General features: G+C 33.3%; 1 protein-coding gene across 5 annotated transcripts in view; it reads right to left on the reverse strand.

Moving 5' to 3' along the window:
* Positions 1 to 20,254, reverse strand: part of SDCCAG8 (SHH signaling and ciliogenesis regulator SDCCAG8) — a 296,601-nt gene that overhangs the window by 274,442 nt on the left and 1,905 nt on the right. For 3 of the 5 annotated variants that reach the window (XM_074222889.1, XM_074222887.1, XM_074222890.1), the window contains exons 2-4: positions 4,586 to 4,645; positions 1,006 to 1,161; positions 805 to 887 (exon numbers count right to left, since the gene is read on the reverse strand). In XM_074222889.1, coding sequence (XP_074078990.1) covers positions 805 to 887; positions 1,006 to 1,161; positions 4,586 to 4,645 — 299 coding nt within the window. The remainder of the gene's footprint in view (positions 1 to 804; positions 888 to 1,005; positions 1,162 to 4,585; positions 4,646 to 20,254) is intronic. The other 2 variants (XM_074222888.1, XM_074222891.1) reach the window with 1 other exon arrangement.

Here is a 20,254-nt window from a genome sequence, read left to right on the forward strand (position 1 = left end):
ACTGAGTGATTAAATTTAAAAATTTATTACGTAGATTAATTTTTTAATTAAAAAAGAAGAAAAACCAAAAGCAAAATGTCAAAAAAAAGAGTATTTTGACTCTGAAATTATCATCTCCCTCAGACTGAAAAGCTCCACTAATACCACCTGTGGGATTGTAATCATATTTCTTGGATTGATAAATTCTTCACTTGACTTGAGGTACTTTCTGACAAAGATAACAGATACTATATTGGGATTAATGATAGAATGATGGTGTTTGGGGATGACTGAATAATATATTCCAGGTGAATACTTATTTAAACCTTTATAAGGGAGCTGACAGATTTGGAGAAGAGTAGTCAAAGATCAGAACTGAGGATCTCATCTTTCTGCAGAAATCTAGATAGAACTTATATCCCAAGGTTTACAATGGGTCAGGATGTACCAAAGAGAGAGTGAAGGATACCCAAAGTTTGAACTTATGTGCTGGGGGGTTCTGGGACAAAAATATCTATATTTAATTACAGCCTCGCATTCTTACATTCTTCCAATAAGAATCCTAGCTGGCAAAATCATTGGAATTCAAAGCCCTGAAAATCCCTCCTTTAGAACAAATATATAGAGGTTTCAGTCAAATGTGTTGAAAGGCATAAAAGTGGCTTTTAAAAATACAAGTCATTGTGGAGTTTGTATTAGAATGTTAGACTCGAAAGAAGTGATAATCAACCTAGGTTACTGACATAATGAAAATAATTTTAAAAGACAATAGGATGTTAAAAAAGAAACTAATAATTTTAACAAGCCTTCAAAAGGAATACAAACCAAAGGAAATATTTTTCTTCTTGGTAAGGATATATCACTCTCCTTGTTGCTCTGATGATTTAACAAGTTTTTGAGTCGATTGACTAAAGAAAAAAAGAAGAAAACTTATTAGCTCTATCCAAGAATAATGTCTGATTTCAGTTATTATGGCACCATAATCTCTTAAATTCAAGAATAAGATTTAAACACCAAAATACATACCTGCAGGGCTAAGTTGTAGTTCATGCCAATTCATGCCACTCTCCTCAGTCCCAATTTCACTAAAGGAGTCTTCATGTTCAAATTCATTTTCCCCAACTATGCTATCACTTTCCTGGAGGGCACATTTCAGTTGGTGAATGCTTCTGTTGGCACGGTCTGCAACAACAAATGTGTTTTTACCCAGGGCCTACACAAGCTACAAGGGTAGACCCAAGCTACAATCATAAGAGAAGACAATTTCTAGAGAGAAAGTGGCACCACAGATCTCTAGCATCACTTCTATTCAATCAACAGGCATTTATTAAGAACCTGATATACTCTGAAGCTACAAGTAGCTATAAACTAAACAAATAATTCCTGCTCTAAAGAAGTTCACAATCTAAAGAGGGGAGGAGACTTTTCCAACAACTTTATATGAACTATATATATATATATATATATATATATATATGTATATATACACATACCTACACACACACACACAGGATAAATTGGAAATGAACTAAGGAGGAAGGCATTAGCATTAAGGGAGATTGATAAAGGCTTCTTAGTCAAGACTTTGAAGTATAGAAGCCCAGGAGGGAGAGAAGAGCAAGACTGGAAAGTATGAAAAATAATAAAAATGCATGGAGTGTCCGAAGTAAGGAACAAAACAGGAAGCCAATGTCACTACACTGCACAATATATGATAGGAGGGAGGAATATGGGAAAAGAAGGGGAAGTAAATCATAATGAAGACGTATCTAAACAATTAGAGAGATATTAATTGCTCATGGGTAGGATAAGTCAACATAGCAAAAATGATGATTCTATCCAAGTTAATTTATATTTAGTGTTATGCAAATCAAACCACCAAAGAATTATTTTATAAAGCTAGAAAAAAATTATAAGAAAATTCATCTGAAAAATCAAGGTCAGAGAATCAAGAAAATAAATTTTTTTAAACTGTGGAGAAAAGTATCCTAGTAGTACAAGATTTTTCAAACTATATTACAAAACAGTAATGATCAAAACAATTTGGTACTGGTTAAGAAATAGACTGGTGGATCATTGGAATAGGTTAGGTACACAATATATATTACTACAGTAATCGAATGCTTAATAATCCCAAAGATCTAAACTTTAAAGGGCAAGAACTCACCATTTAACAGAAAACTACTAGAAAAATTTGAAAGCATGAAAAAATTGGGCATAGATCACCATTTCACATCACTGTTAGCAGAAATGTGAACTAATGCAACCATTGTAAAGAACAAATTGGAATTATGCCTAAAATGTTATAAAAAGTGAGGCCCCAGACGGCTAGGTGGCCTAGTGGATAAAGCACCAGCCCTGGAGTCAGGAGTACCTGGGCTCAAATCCAGTCTCAAACACTTAATAATTACCTAGCTGTGTGGCCTTGGGCAAGCCACTTAACCCCATTTGCCTTGCAAAAACCTAAAAAAAAAAACAAAAAACTGAGGCCCCTTGACCCAGAAAGAACACTACTAATTCTGTATCTCAAAGAGATCAGAGAAAAGTACAAAAATAATTATAGGAGTTCTTTCTATGGTGGCAAAAATTGGGAAATTGAGGGGATACACATCAGTTGGAAAAATGGCTGATCCAGTTGTGGTCTATGAATGTCATTTAATGTAATTGTGCTATTAACAAATGATGAACAGGATAGTTTCAGAAAAAACCTACAGTCTTATACAAACTGATACAAAATAAAGCTAACAAAATCAAAAAAACATTGTATAGAATAACAGCAATATTGTAATAATGATCAACTGTGAAAGACTTAACTACTGTGTTCAAGACCATGATATCTAAGTCTAAGAGAATTTCATAGGATTCATGATAAAAAAGTTATCTCTCTAAAGAGAACTGATAAACTTTGAGCACAGACTGAAGCATACATTTTTCACTTTGTTTCTTGTTTTTGTGTGTCTTTTCTTTTGCCATATGGCTAATGCAGAAATATTTTTATAATTTCATATATAATTAATATTATATTTCCTTTGCAAGGAGGGAGAATCTAGAACTCAAATTTTAAAAATTATATAACTGGGAAATATTTAATGAAACAGATAAAATTGCATTTAAAAAGGAAGAAGAATAGAAAGATTGGGTTTGCTATAAAGGGTGTGACTGTCAAACAGAGATATTTTATATTTGATCCTGGAGATGAAAGAGAAACCATTGAAGTTTATAAATTGGGGAAAGGATAACACGGTCAGACCCTCATCTTAAGAAGAATGATGTGACAGTGAAGAATGAACTTCAAGAAGACGAAACTTCTAATAGGTAAAGTAATCAGAAAGCTACAGCAGTAGTCCAGGCAGGATATAATGAAAGCTCTTATCAGGTAGGTAGCAAAGTCAGAGAAGAGAATAGGGGCATATGAGATGCTATGAAGGGAAAACTGATAGGACTTCATTAAGTGACTGGATACAATGAGAGAAAGTATGAAATTGAAGATGACACTTATGTTGGGAGTCTTTACAGTGATGGAAAAAGGTAGTGGGGGGTGGAGGAGTTCATTTTGAACATTGTGAATTTTTAGAGTCACTAGGATACACAATTTAAGATGTCCAATAGGCAAACGGAGATGTAAGACTAGAGGTCAAGAGGAAGGTTAGGGACAGATAAATAGATTTGAGAATAAGCTGAAGATGACAAATGAATACATAGGATTTGAAGAGAACAAGCATAATATATATATATATATATATATATATATAGAGAGAGAGAGAGAGAGAGAGAGAGAGAATATATGAGAATATGGTATAAAACATAGCTTTGGGAGGCATTTATAGTTAGGCTATGCAATCTGAAGATCAAGCAAAAGAAACTGAACAGGAGTGGCAAACAGTTAAGAATCAAGGAAGAACAGTATCATGAAGTCCTAGAAAGAAGAGGGTGATTGACAGTGTCAAAAGCTACTGGGGGGGGGGGTGTCTCTAAGGACTGAACTGATTAATTTAATGAAACATTACTATATGTTAAGAAATAACAAAAGAGATGATTTCAAAGAATCCTGGACAGTACAAACTGATGCAAAGTGAAGTGAGCAGAGCCAGTAAAATAATTTATAGCTACTGGAGTAGCAATTATTATGTCCTCCCCTCCTCACAAAACAAAACAAATAAGACTAAAAGAGGGGATCATTAAAAAAAATTAATGCCCAGAAAAGGAAAAAAGGAAAATTTAGAAGGAAGCACAGAAAAGCAGAGGAGTTTTATTTTAAGTATGTGGCATTTAGCAAAAAAGTGAATATTATGAATATATACACATATATGATATATTTAAAAACAAGAGTTATGAATTGGAGTTTGAGAATTTCATGTGATTATCTTTTTTGTCTTCTGCTGTGTGCATCCCCAAATGCTCATTTTTTTTGTTGGTATATAAATTTAGAATTAAAAGAAAAAAATAGCATGTGCTGTTCTGGTCATTCTTGACGAATGCTAATGAATAAAATAAAACCCTTGTGTCTTTTTAAACATGAGCTGTGTTCTGGTCAAGTCTCCTATCATACACTAATTTTGTGAAAGCAAGTACAATAATGCTTTACATTTGTCCTTATTAATTTTACCTTTTTGTATGATCCCACAATTCCAACTTGTCAAGAAATTTTTGGTTCCTGATCCTGTCACTGAATATTGTAGTTGAGAGAAAATATTATTGATAGATACAGTATATTCATCAATAAAGCATATGATTTAGGAATATATTAAATAACTAATCTAAAATTATATCTCCAAAGCACTTTACATGTAGTGAAATGCAGATAGGTGACAGATAAGACAGCAAAAGTAATAAGCAGCAGTCACTGAAAATTCATCTACTTGGTAAAATCTAAGCTTTTTCTTAATATCTAAGTACAAACTAAGATCATCCAAAGAAATGATCAAAGACATCAGAAAAATGAAACAGAATTAAAGACACGAAATTAAAAGGGGGAAACTTGATCATTCTATCAGTGAAACAATCAGGCACAATTCTGGAGTTTCTGCGATAGAGAATACCATCTGTGTCCAGAGAAAGAATTGTGGAGTTTGAACCAAGACCTTTAATTTTTTTTTTTTTAGTTTTTGGAGGGCAATGGGGTTAAGTGGCTTGCCCAAGGGCACACAGCTAGGTAATTATTAAGTGTCTGAGACCGAATTTGAACTCAGGTACTCCTGACTCAGGGCTGGGGCTCTATCCACTGCACCACCTAGCTGCCCCTACCTTTAATTTTTTTTAAAAAAGTTATCTTATTATGTAATTTTGCTATCTCTCTTAACACTTTATTTTTCTTCCTTAAGGATATTTCTCATCACATTCAACTTAGATCAATGTATATCATGGAAACAATGGAAAGACTAACAGACTGCCTTCTGTGAGGGGTGGGGGGAGGGAAGCAAGATTAGGGTAAAAATGGTAAAAGTCAAATAAAATCCTTCTAAAAGGAGGAAACTAAATTAATAAATTTCCTCCAAATCAAAAAAACTCTGAATTAACTGAGCAGACTTCACAATGAATACAGCAGTATTATAATACTCTGCAATTTGGATGATAATATATTCCCTAGTTTGTTTTTTAAAAGCTTTCATTTAAACTTCTTTAAAAAAAAACAAAATTCACACAAAATATCCTGATGTGTTCATTTACATATACCTGTATATACATGTGCAGTATAAATACATACAAAACCACAGTAGAGCAAAATATAGCATACTCATTTGCATGAATCTTTACTATTTGACTCTTTTATACAAAGGGAACTAAGATTAACAAATCAATAAGCATTTAAATTAATTGGGAAGCATTTATTTAAGTTAATTAATTGGGAAGTATTTATTAACTGGCAACTATATGTCTAATCCTGTGCTAGGTAAATGAAACAGTAACTGTAACTTCAATGAATATATAAACTAAATAAAAAGTAATTTTCTGGCATGAATACTAGAAACTTGGAAGAGAAGAGATCAGAAAAAGCCTCATGATTCTAAGAAATGGAGGCAAGAATAATGCAAAAAGTCCACCACATGGAATAAATAACTTGCAAAAGTATGGAAAAGGGAGATGAAGTGTCAAACATGAGAAACATAACTTTGGGTGGACAAAAGCAGGCATAAAAGGAAATAATGTATAAAATTAGAAAAGTAAATCAGAGTCCTAAAGGTCATTAAAAACAACGAAGAGGGGTTTACAGCTAATGCTAGAAATTTAGGTAATAAGGAGCTACTAGACTTTATTAAGTTAGGGGGAGTGACTCAGAATTAATTGGATAACTATGGAAACTTGAGTGACAGTCTTGAAACTAGGAGAAAAATTCATTAAGTTAAGAAACCACTGGTAACTTTTGAAATAGCCATTCTATTTGAATGATGAGACTGGAACATTGTAAATTATTTTGAGATTAGAAAATTATTGTTCTGTGAATAGTGGAATTTTATTCTATCATGATTTCATTTAAGATAGGTACCCTATAGGCCCTTGATTTCATTGTTATATGGACCTCCCAGATAATGAAATTCCATCAACCCATGCAGGATATCACTTACTCTGGAGCCTATATTCTTAGAAGACTGCTTCAGAAAAAGTGAAGACCTGCAAAGATTGAATCGCAACTTATTTTTCAAAAACTTTTCATCCAAACCAGAGATTCTTTTTATATATAAATATTTTATTTTCCAATTATATACAATAGCAGTTTATATTTATCATTTTTGTGAGGTTTTGAATTTTACAATTTTTCTCCCAACCTTTCTTCCCCCCCAACAGAAGGCAATCTGATAATCTTTACATTGTTTCCATGCTATACATTGATCAAAATTGAATGTGCTGAGAGAAAAATCATATCCCTTGACAAAGAAGTAAAATATTAGAGATAGCAAAATTATGTAATACATAGGACAACTTTTTAAAAAACTGACGATATTACTCTTTGGGTCTTTGTTTAAACGCTACAGTTCTTTCCTCTGGATACAGATAGGATTCTCTATCACAGATATCCTAAAATTGTCACTGGTTATTACACTGATGAAATGAAAAAGTCCATCAAGGTTAATCATCACCCCTTGTTGCTTTTACAGTATACAATGTTCTTCTGGAAATCAGAGATTCTTAACCTGGAGTCCCTGAACTTGCTCTTTGGATAACTGCATTTCAAAGTGGTTGCTGCTTTGGTTTTAAATACTGTGGCCAAGTTCACTTACCTTGGCAATATTCTTTCCAGGGAAGTAAGCATTTACAATGAGGTTGACACTGGCATTGCCAGAGGTATTAGACTTACTATCAAACTGATGATCTACAGAACTGTTGTGCTGACATCTTTGCTATATGCCTGTGAAACCTGGACAGCCTACCAGCCCCAGGTCAGGAAACTGAATTGTCTCCATTTAAATTATCTTAGGAAGATTCTGAAGATCACCTGGCAGGAGAAGATACCAGACACTAAGGGCCTTTCTCCAGGTAAACTGTTTAGCATTCCAACGTTACTAGAGAGTACACAGCTACAGTAGGCTGGGCACGTTGTTACAATGCCAGCTTATCAAAAAGCCTATTTTATGAAGAACTCACACAGGGCAAGTGTTCACAAGGGAATCAGAAGAAGCAATTCCGAGATACCCTGAAGGTCTCTCTTAATAGTTTTAGAATTGACTGTACAGCATGGAAGACACTAGCACAAAACTGCTCAATATGGTGTAGCCCTCATCAGAGAGGTGGCTACACTCTATGAGGAAGGCAGAATGGAAGCATTTAAAAGCAAGTGTGATTGATATATGCAAGTTTAGAGTACCCACTCCAGGTGTTTACATGAACTATTTGTTCCTAACCTACAGTAGAGCATCTGAGCCCATATTGGTCTGGTCAGTCACACTTTGAAACACTGTAATTTGTCTTAAACATAGTGATGTCATTTTGGTCATGGTTGATAATGAAGGGCAAGAACCACCACCATGTGTTTTAGGGCAGGTAGACAGCACGGTGGATAGAGCACTGGCCCTGGATTCAGAAAGACCTGAGTTCAAATCTACCTTCAGACACTTAATAATTAGCCAGCTGTGTGACCTTGGCCAAATCACTTAACCCCACTGCTTTACAAAAACAAAAACAAAAAAACAAAAAAAACCCACCAGTATTATTCCAAGGAAGGGTCCAGCAGACTGCCAAAGGGGTCTTTCATGTAAAAATGATTATGAACTTCCATTCTAAATAATCAGAATAGAACTTCTTTTCATTACCAAGATGACTCTTGGGGAGAAATGAATATGTTTTATATTTAATGTTGCCATTTTTAATGGATTAACTTTTAAAAAAAAAATCAACCAAAAGTTTTCAAATAGCTTTCAAGAAACAAACAAAAAACCTACAGCAATCAAGTAAAAGGCAACAATGTTATCTACACCAAAATATAATGGAATAAAAATAAACTGATAAGCCTATGTAATTTGTTTTCTAAATAATTTTAAGGTACAGCAAAGGTAGTTTATACACTAGCAAAACCCAAGCAAATTATAGTCAACTGATCAGTATCTACCTTAGTAACCCTTTAAAACATGACTAAAGATGGAAATATGAATGCCCAAAACCAAGGAACAATTCAATAAAAAAAATTTTGTTCACCAAAGGTCACATTTAAAAAAAAATAAGAGTTGAAAAAATTAAATGTACATATTTTATTAAATATCACTGTCCCCTTTCAAGAGACAATATGCTAGAAGTATACAGAAATCACTTATGCTTGCTAATAAAAGGCATTTTCAGTCAATATGATCACAAAATAATAATCCTCAACAAGACTTAAGCTAATAATTATTTTTGCAATTATCAATTATAAAATTCCCTGTACATCAACATTAGCCCATTCTCAGATTTATATAACAAATGGCTTGAAGAGGATTAAATCAATTAAAAGATTCAGTGATAGGGTCTAGAGTACACTTCTATTTCTAGTCTAATTCTTAGGAAAACTATCTTTATGCCTTCATTAAAGTCATTAGTAAATGGTAATATCACTCATATCATTTGTCATACTATTGTAGTCACTCTGGTTATGATATTCAAAATATGGGATCTTAATATAATAGGTATTTCTCTTTTAATATAGAGGATCTAAACAAGGTCTTAATAGAAATTGAACAAAACTAGAAGAAATTAATTGTTAGAAACAAATTTTAAGAATATTTTGAGGCAAAGGAGATATATAATTCCATATCAAACACTCATCAATGAATTTTAGAACTTACCCTTAAGAATTATCTTTGTTTCCAAAATAAAAGTGCTAATTGCAGATATTTGCTATAGGCCACAACTTGCCCGCCTTTTAAAAAACTTCAGAAAAGACATTATTCCCTCAGGAACAGAATGTGATGACATCTCTAAATTTAAAGTTTTATCTCACGTAATCTATACCCTTTTTTCTTTAACATTTTCTTCTTAGTCTATTGCTTGGGGTATATTACCAGTTCCCATTAATTGAATTATCATCTCTATGCAGATGATCCTGGGTACCTAACCTGAAACTCAAATTTGTTAAATATCAATGTGGAACTCAAAAGCTTGCAAGAGGGGGAATGGTGAAAAATAACTTTGCACGTAACTGGAAAAAGTAAAATAAAAGCTTTGTTAAAAAAAATACTGAATGTTAAAAATGTTCTTTTCATGTAAATGGAAAAAATAAAACACTATATTATATATATATAGACTATATATAATTATGTTTATTTTTATCTGTGTACACATTCTAAAGGATATCATGATTGATTTTCTTGAAACTCATTCACAAAGATTGAAAAGCTAAAAACAGTCATTTATAAAATTCATTTCATGACATGAAGATTTCTATTAAATATAATTATCTCAAACCATTCATTTTCTACTTTAAATTTTAAAAAATTTAGTTCCCTTCATCTGTGAAACAGGATGATGACCTAAGCACAATAGTAAATATATTATTATATCTTTAACTCCTTTCTTGCACATGGAGATTCCAGTCCTTCCCTTAACCAAGACAGTGTTATCAACCTAGCACTAATAAACATGATTCAATCACTCACTGACTTAAGAGAATCAACTTAAAAAAGAGCAATACAGTTTCAAAAATAAATAATTTTAAAGGGTAAAAACATCACTTGTACAAAAAATATATTCATAGCGGGAGGCAAAGAATCAGAAATCAAGTGAATGTCCATTAATTGGGGTCTAGCTTAACAAATTATTGTATATGTACATTATGGAACACTATTGTTCTATTAGAAATCAGGAGGAAGGGGATTTCAGAGAAGCTTGGAAGGACTTGCATGAACTGATGCTGAGAGAAATAAGAAGAACATTGTATACCCTAACAGCAACATGGGGGTGATGATGATGATAAATGGACTTGCTCATTCTATCAATGCAATAATCAGGGGCAATTTTAGGGTATCTGTGATGGAGAATACCATCTGTATCTAGAACAGTGGAGTTTAAACAAAGAACAAAGTCTATTACCTTCATTTTTTTTAAAAGTTGTCTTATGTACTAATTTTGCTATCTATAATATTTTGTTTTCCTCAAGGATATGATTTTTCTTTCTACACAATTTTGATCAATGCATAACATGGAAACAATGTAAAGATTATCAGACTGGCTTCTGTGGGAGGGTGGGGGAGGGAAGAAAAGGGGGAGAAAAATTGTAAAATTCTAAACCTTACGAGAAATGACAAATAGAAATTACTATTATATATAATTTGGAAACAAAGAATTTATATAAAAAATAAAGAATTTTTAAAAATTAATTCTGATCAGGGCAACTAGATGGCATAGTAGATTGAAAACTGGCCCCTCAAATCGGACCTCAGACACTTAATAATTACCTACCTGTGTGACCTTGGGGCAAGTCACTTAACCCCACTGCCTTAAATAAAAATAAATTTAAAAAAATTAATTCTGATCCACCCTGAAATCCGTCAACCCTCCACACTCACTCAAATTTTTTTTTCCTCCAAGAGAAATGTGATGCCCCCCCCCAACAAAATTCTTCTAGAATGACTGGTGTCTAAAACAGAAATGAAGATGTTCTATTTACTGAATGTCTTCTAAAGAGGTAATAGCAAAGGAAATGAAGTTTAACACATCAAAAATCTAGGCAACCAAATTTAAGACCTAACTCTCTAGATTTTATGAATAAAGCAATTATTCTATTGTAGCTCTCTGCTTGGCAGTAGGCAAGTCTGACTAACAGTAAAGAAGTGTGTAGCAGAGCTATCAAGTGACTTAGCTACAACAATGGAAAATTATTTATGTCTAAATTAGCTAAACTGCTTCCAAAGCAGCAGTAGGAAAACCTGAAAATAAAAACTCTATGGAAAAGTTCCATGATTATTCTCAAAAAGCAGAGTTATACATTTTATATTTCAGCAAAATATCCTTTTCCCCAGTCACCTCTCCTAGAAAAGTAGCCTTTCCCATTACCATCTAAACTAATTGCTGGCAAGGACTATCTTGCTTTTTGAATTTGCATTTTTAATGCTTAGTACAATATCAGTTACATAAATACATTTTCATTCATGTCACTATCTTTATATGCCATTAACCACTTACATTTAAAGTTACTTCATGATTACAAATTCATGATTACATTCAATGAGAATATCAAATTACCTGAGAGAAAATGGTAGGACATTTCCAAGAAACATTTAGCATAAAGAAAGATTAACACAGCTATTATTTCCTGTCAATGAGATGGAAAATGATGGAAGCTGAAAAAAAATCTGTTAATAACAAATAAGTTTCTTTAAAATATTGAAAGAACTCAGATAGAATATTCCTCATTCATAGAAATTAAGAATCATCCCTGAAGGAACAAAAAGTCCTTTTAAGGGATGGGGGGGTGGAGAAAGAATGGGTTGAATCAGGTGATTTATATTGAGACATCAATCAATTGTAAATGGCTTTCTATAAGTGGATAAATGGAAAGTTCTGGAGATAGTATTTTTTAAAGTGGAGAAGGAAAGCTGCCCCTCATTATAGAACAATCAAATTTAGACAAATAGAACAGTGACTATATTTAAAGTCACAGTGTATAAGTATGTAAAAGGTAAAATCTAAAATTGCTATTAATTTCTTTTATAAACAATATCCAAGAAATTCCAGGATAAGCTACTTACCAAAGCAGGCCAAGAAAATTCTACCCAGTCACTGATTTTGAAACATTTAGCTTTGTCTTTTTTTCCCAACCTTTGGCTATTCTTTCTATCACCCACACAATGGATATACCCCTTTTTGCCTCTAAGTTATTCGAGAATGCACTTTCCTTCTCTCTTTTTATTAACTGCAAAGCATAATGTGCTACAATACTTTTAGTACTCTATAATATTGAATAGAAAAAAAATCAACTATGGCGATCAACACTCTACTTCCTTTTAGTTGTCCTTTTCCTAATCCCAGGAGCTGGTCTAAAGGGGAAAAAAAATAAGATGTTAGCTACAGATATAGCTCAAAATATGGATTATTCTTTTTAAAAAGTTTAGTGTTTTAGTCAAATCTGCCTCTGTGTGACCTCATTTGGGGTTTTCTTGGCAACTTATTTTGCAGATAAGGAAACTGATACAAACAGGGCTAAGTGACTTGCCCAGAGCCACACAAGCTAGTATATTTCCGAGACAGATTTGAACTCAAGAAGTTTAGTCTTCTCAACTCCAGGTCCAGCACTCAATCTACTTTGACAGCTAGCTGCCCCAGAATTTGTGCTAGCAAAGGCTTAATCAAATGCCTTTTAACTATCATATGCCCTAATATTATTAAAAAATATAGACAATTCCATGTGAATGATTAACCCAGGTAACTTCAAGTAAGTTAAAAGTCTCATAACTTTCACTATCCTGACTTCTCTCAGTCCTAAATGGCTCTAGATATTAGCACTTCCATTAGCATTGGGTAGTCACACATTCAAACTTTCCTTAACATTGTTTTATTGGAAGCAGTAATACGAATTCTTTCTCTTGCCTAAGGAATTGAACTTGAAGTCAAGAATACTTGAATTCAAATCCAGATCAAGACACTTACTAGCTGTGAGATCCAAGTCACTTAACTGTTATCTGCCTCAATTTCCTCTTTTGTAAAATAGGGATAATAATGACACCTCCCTCCCAGGATTGTAATGAGAAGTAAATAAAATATATTAGAAGAGATATGCTAACTTTAAAGTGCTGTATAAATGCTAGCCATTGGGGCCACTAGGTGGCGCAGTGGATAGAACACAGCCCTGGAATCAGGAGGACCTGAATTCTAATCCAACTTCACACACTGAATAATTACCTAGCTGTGGGACCTTGGGCAAGTCGCTTAACCCTATTACCTTGCAAAAACCAAAAAAAGAAAGAATAAGTACCAGCCATTATCCTATAAAGAGATAGAAAATTGCCTTCCCCAAAGCATATTGTTTCCTTTTTGCTCTTTACTTTAAGAATTTTATCAATACCAAATGAAACCCTAGAAAATACAATGGAGATAAATAGAAGAAGAAGAATTTTAACATTTTACCAAATTTTCAGCAGTTTGGCCAATAAGGCAAAAAGCATCATGAGCTCCTTCTTATTCTATCAGTTTTAATGTCTCCTTTTCCTAACTCTGCTATTCCTCTAACTTCTGAGATTGAATAGATCTTTAACTATTCTTCATTTTAACCTGGCAGCTTTATATAGCCTAGCTTTTCCTACTCAGGAAAGAGTATTTATTCACTGAACATAAATTTGTTAAATTACTCATGCTCTATCTCCAACTCAACAGTGGCTCTGAATTATAGTTAAGAAAAAAAGGTAAGACACCGTTGAACTCTTGTGTCTACTAGAATGATAAAAAAAACATTTCTTTTCTAGGATTCATGAGCAAAATATGGTATTCATCAAGCTGCTTTTCACTGTATGATGGAGAAAGAAAAGAGAGAAACTAAACAATAACAAGATAAGAAAAGGACAGGCATACTTCTGTACACATTAGTCTTTGCCTCAATCTAATCCAGTAGGAAAAAAAAACTGGCATTTCTTAACCATGGGGACCTTAGGTGGGTATAATGAATTGAGCCAAAATGAAAAAAAATGTTTTAACTTGAGACAAGAAGGTTATATTGTGTCAAGTATATCAGATAGAAGAGATTGAGAGCACTATAAAGAAACTGAAAACACAGTAAACACCTTTATGTTGTGTAACAACTCAAGGATATGCCAAAGTGGCTAGCATAAAAAACTGAAGAGTAATCTGAATTAGAATGTAAATATTTTGGAAAGCAAACTTTGGAAGATCATTAATGATGTATAGATGTTGGCAAATTAAGGGGATTTGGGATATGTATTATGAGATCCACACCTGGTATCTCTTTGGCACCAACTGAGAGGACTTATGCACCTGTCACTTTCTATTGGTAAAGAAGTAATATAATGTAGGTTGTCATTGGATTCTAAGACCCTGAATTAAGCAAAATCACTAAGGCTGTTAAATTCTATCATTAATTCAAATACTCCTAAGGCCTTTCCGTGGCATCAGGCTATATCATCAGAAATCTAATCAGTTCTAGCTTAAAAGAACAAAGGAAACTTCATATTAGCCCACCTTGCCCCAATGAATCAAGCATGCTGCTGTTATATCATTTCGTCCTGCTGAAGGTTGGAAAATGAGCCAAACTGCTCTGTCATAGTAATATTAATGGGAGATTGGGAAGAACATTTTACCTAGCCATCTCTGCTATGGTGGGGCTGGAATATCTGTATAAGCTGTCAAGAAAGGGTACGTGTTCAGTTGCTAATTCCCATTCAGCTTTTTTTTTTCAGATCCACCAGATAAAATAATTCCTACCACTTTAAAAAACATATATACTACCAAAGCCTTCATCTAATTCAAATGACCTATTAAACTTTTGATTCTTTGGTATATCTCTATTTTAAAGACATTTTAAGGCATGAGTGCCTTAACAAGACATTTCAAGCAACTCTTTTGACCAGAGACATATTCAAACTTAAAAAATGGAAACTGTGACAGATTTACAATCAGAGTTCATTAATAATACTTATCATTTCAGAGAAAGGAATGAAAATGCCCTTATATTATTATTGTATCACGTTTTGCTGGGATCTTAGCCTATTCAAAAACTTGATTCTTTAGTTTCCATTGCTTTGTTCTGCAATCTATCGTTGTCATTTTTGTCAGTCAATATTTCCTTAAAGAGAAAGCTATCTTACATCCTGAAATGCTCTAGGTCCAGACTTCCTAGCTTCCCATCTTCTGAAAGAGGCCTTTTCCATCATTCCCAAGTACCAATATCTCCCCATTTACAATACATATATCAAGTATGGTTTCATAGTCACTCATTAGAATGTGAGCTCTTTGAGGGTAGGAACCATATATTTGCTTTTTTTTTTTTGTACTTCTAGACCTTAGCAAAGTAACTGACAGATAATAAGCACTAAATAAATTTTTAGTGATGATACAATAAAATAGAGTAGGGGTTAAATTCAAGGTCAATAATTTATCTTTTAGTCATTCTCATTTTAAAAAACTGGTCATGAAAGTAAAAACTATTTGAAGATTTTAGAATTTCTGTGAATTCACTTCTAATAAGTAGTTTTCATTACATAAATAGAAACATTAAATATATAGAGTACATAAACAAGAAATATGGATATATGCTATTTAAAAATGTCTAGAAATCTAAATATAAGAATTTTATGTCATTATTTTAATATTTTATCTTTATTTGAAAATAAGATGTTTTTTCCTATTAGGAAGCATGATTATATAAAAAAAAACTGCCCTAAAAAAACTCATGATCTATTTAATAGAAATTCTAAAAGTTTCATTGTATAACTACTTGCATTATTATTTGCATTCCAACAAAACCAGAAGCTCTAGTAAAATTTTTCATATGATCTTACAAGGTCTTAAAATGTATTTTAAATGAGTTACAAGATCTTAAAACATATTTTTGTGAACAAGTATGAAAAAATGTAGATAAATTCTCACAGAAGGGATCCCAAGATCAAAGAGGGGGAAATATAGGAAACAGATGGTGAACAAAAAGATGAGATTGAAATAAATTACCAGTAGGTTTATATTATGTTATATGTACACATGTATTTAGAAATCTAAGAATTATTGTTTAAGTGGCTCAAAGGTCCAGATGATAACAGTTGTGCCTAACTTCCTGACAAAATGATTTGCTAGAGTAACACAGTACTTTTTTCACACAACTGTGTAGAAATCTGAGGAAAAAGTGCAAACATTATGCAAAATAAAACAAAGTCAACATTTGTTGTTGTTTACTTGTAGTAAATCAACTTAACAGGATTCAGAGAGTGGTGCAGCCAGGTGGCCTAGTGGATAGAGCATCAGCCCTGGAGTCAGGTAGGACCTGAGTACAAATACAGCCTCAGATACTTAATAATTGCCTAGCTGTATGACTTTGGGCAAGTCACTCTTAACACCACTGCTTTAAATAAATAAAATTTAAATAGCTTACAGAAAACAACTTAAAAATTAAAATTACTTTCCCCATATATTTCTCCTTTTCACCTCTCACTCTTGTACTTTTTATCTATATAAACCTTATACAGAATCTTAAACATAAAAAGGTAAAAAAAGCCATGTAAAATCATGTTTAAAAACAGATGGTATTTGTATCCTGCTAACTGTATAATATTGATTTCATCTTATAGCTGGTTATTCAATATTAAGTTGTAAACTTTTAGGGCTTGTGAGTGGGGTTTGAAGGGATCCAGAATATAGAATCAGAGAATTGAGCTGAAATCCAATCACTATCTATTAATTGTGTGATCTTTACAAGTCATTTAAGATCTCTGAGCCATAGTTTCTTCACCTGCAAAATGAGAGTTGTATGAGATGCCTTCTAAGGTTCTTTCCACATAGAAATTCACAATTCCATGTTTCTCAAAATTAAATTTTACAGAGTGTTGAGCATAATAACCAAATATAGTAGATATATGTAACATCTATTTACTGATTTATCTAAGGTTCTAATTGTGAAAACTTGGGCTTAATGAAATGAGCAATATTAACTCCATCTTGAAATATTCTGTGCCAGTGGAACTAGATGGTACAGAGTACTGAGACTGAGGTCAAGGGTACTCCCAGCACCAAGAACTAAACAGAATATGCCAATTATAGTCCTACCAGGGAAGAGTAGAGCAGGACTCTCTTACTGTGGGTCAAGTTAGTATAAGCTTTTTTGGATACTACACTTCCTAATGGACCTCAAGACCCATTTCTGACAAATTAGAGAATAAAATCTGCAAACAAAAAATAAGAGAGAGATATCATATAGTTCTTTTCTCAAACTGTTGATATGAAAAAGCACTGTAAACAGATATTTTAATTATTTTTATTCAACTCTAAAAAACTAAAATATTTCTATGAGCTACTTGGCAGGCTTTGAAGTAGAAGCTAACTTTAAAGGTCACAGACAAATAAAAGTCAACTCATGCACAGATGAATGAGATGCTCATCTTTAATACTGATCATTTATGATTTTCAAACTAATATTTAATTTAATTAGGCATAACAAATTTTTTAGCTTCCAAAAACTTATTTAGGTGCTGTTAATAAGTTATAAAGCCACAGGTATTTAAAAAAAATAGGGTTGATATGACTGACCAATCTTAATTTCCTAGTTTTCAGACTTCTGTGAGTTCCTCTTGCACCACTTGATGAACTTCCTCTTCGCTCCTGCTAGACACCCTTTCCTCCTGAGTTTTCATTAAATTGTTCCTTTACTGGTTCTTTTCCTGCTTGTCTGAGTGGGACTGCTTCTCAGTCTTCTTTGTAGGATCATAATCCATGTCTCATCACTTTTCACAGATATAATCTAAAAGTTCTTTTCTCCATTCTCTACTTTCCCTCTAGTTGAGCTCATTGGATCCCATACGTCTATATCATCTCTATGCAAACAATTTTCAGAGATAAATATTCTGCTTGAATTCTGATCTTCTATCACCAACAGCCTTATTGCACATTTCCAATTGGATAACCCATTGGCATGCCAGATTCAGTATTTAAAAAAACATTTTCCCTCTCATATTAATCCCTTTTCCTACTTTACCTATTTCTGGGAAGAACAGCCACCATTCTTCTCAGGTTCAATACCTTAAGGTCTCTCTCTCTCTCCTTTAATTCTCATATCCAATCAGTTTTATCTTAACAGTATCTCTCACATTTGTCCTTCCCCTCCACTCTAAATCACCATCTACTTTAGGCCCTAATCATTATTTGCCAGCACTGCAGTAGGCTCCTAACTGGTCTCTTTGCTTCAAATCTCTCCCCATTCCAATTTATCCATCTTGCAACTTTCAAAGTCATAGCCATAACTTACCACGCCATTCCTCTGCTTAAAGAAGCTCTGGTGATTGCCTCTTACATCTAATTTATTTTGGTTTTTTAAGGCCCTTCACAATCTAGCTCAAGATTATTTTTTCCAAATTAATCATGTTACTTTCTTTCAGGCTCTCCCCACGCTAGATCAATTAGTTCTTCAATTTAAACATCCTGTCTGCCTCTCAGCATCTTTGGTCACCTTCAAGGGTCAGTTTAACTGCCTCCTCCAAGAGATGACTATCTCAATCCTCCAAATGCTAGTGAGCTTCCCCTCAGAATTACTTTTTAACTACTTTGTAAATATTTGGGATTTACTTTTCTGAGTACAAGTTGTTTCCCTCAAATAGAACATAAGTACCTTAAGGGCAAGGACTTTTGATCTTTACATCCTCATCACATTGAAGTTAATTGACAATAATATGCACTTAAATGTTTGAAAGAATGAGAAAAATGATTGTGAAAATTTATTTAGAAAGGCTGTAAAAGTTGCAAGGTATGGTACAATTATGGTCATGATTAACATTTAAATATTATTTTGTCAAGACTTTTAATTATAACTAAGTATTCTGACACCTATTAAACTTCAGTCTTTTTCTTTGCTTCTATTATACCTGAGATAGCTGTGACCAACGAATGTATTTTATATTCTGTGTTCTAACAGAAATTGTACTAGAGTAAGGAAAAGATCTACTGTTATAAGACTGAAATGATCAAGATTGATTCTGTATCAGTTTTTCATTATTGAAAATATTTACAATTGATTTTGTCCCGTTCAGTCACTGCTTAAATCATGGCGTTTTTTGAGTCTGAACTTGGTTCAGAAAATCAGCAGTGCTGTGATGAGTTAAGCTTAGAAACATAGTTCTACAAATCACTGATCTATTTCTGCCTCAAGGAAATATGCTCTCTTTGAAGAGTGCAGGTAACCATACTAGGGAGTCTGGTTCAGGATCTATATACCAGCAAGCTACCACTTAAGGATGTTTGGTTCCATATCTATAACATTGCTGGTGGATTCAAACAATAAACTCTTCTTAAGTCACAGGAAGAAATGAGGGAGTTATTGCTACTCCCTCCTTCCCAGTCTACAACCAATCATACTGATCTCGACATCCTGATGTTAACTCTAGTAACCAATCAAAATTTACTCCCCCCCTTTGAAGTCCTAGTTTTGTTTTAGTCTCCCCAAAACCTATAAAAGAGAATTGTTCCCCTTATCTCAGGGCTTAGCTTTGCTGAGGAAGCTGAGATCCCATTTACTGGCAAATTTGTGCTTTACTAATAAACTGATCTGACCCAGAACTTTGTGACTCAAGTTTACCTAAATTGTAACTGTTAAAGGATCACTCTAGTAACTGGCAGTTCTATTTTTAATTTTGTAATCATTCTCCCCAGTCCCACCTCCCTAATCCAACAAATGAGAATTATGTTAGAACACAATTGACAGTAACACAATCTGCCAACAATCATCAATAATATCAAAACACTTTTGGGACACATCCATTGATGACTCCTGCACTAAAGGATAGGTTAGTCATCAAGCACCACTGCCATTTGGATAGGTCCTTGCCACCCTTTATAGATTCTAGTATATTAAAGAGGTGCAAGCATAAAATAGGATATATTCCATTGAGGAAAGGTGGTAAGCATGAATGAATATGGAGACAGCAAATAATGTTAAAAAATTTATTCCAAACTTCTATTCTAGGAAAGTCAAGGTGATGCAAAAATTGAGTTTATATGAAGATATGAACCTTGGTCTACTCTCTAAATTCAATCACTTCTTAGTTCCATGAATTCGTGTGATAAATAAATCAGTGCACTAAGAAGACAACAGTGCAGTATTAGCACAAAATCTTCAAATTAATCTCTACCCTTTTTAAATGAAAAAGTTTTTCAGAGCCAAAGCTGT

The sequence above is a fragment of the Macrotis lagotis genome, chromosome 2, assembly GCF_037893015.1.
Source record: "Macrotis lagotis isolate mMagLag1 chromosome 2, bilby.v1.9.chrom.fasta, whole genome shotgun sequence".
Lineage (NCBI taxonomy): Eukaryota > Metazoa > Chordata > Mammalia > Peramelemorphia > Peramelidae > Macrotis > Macrotis lagotis.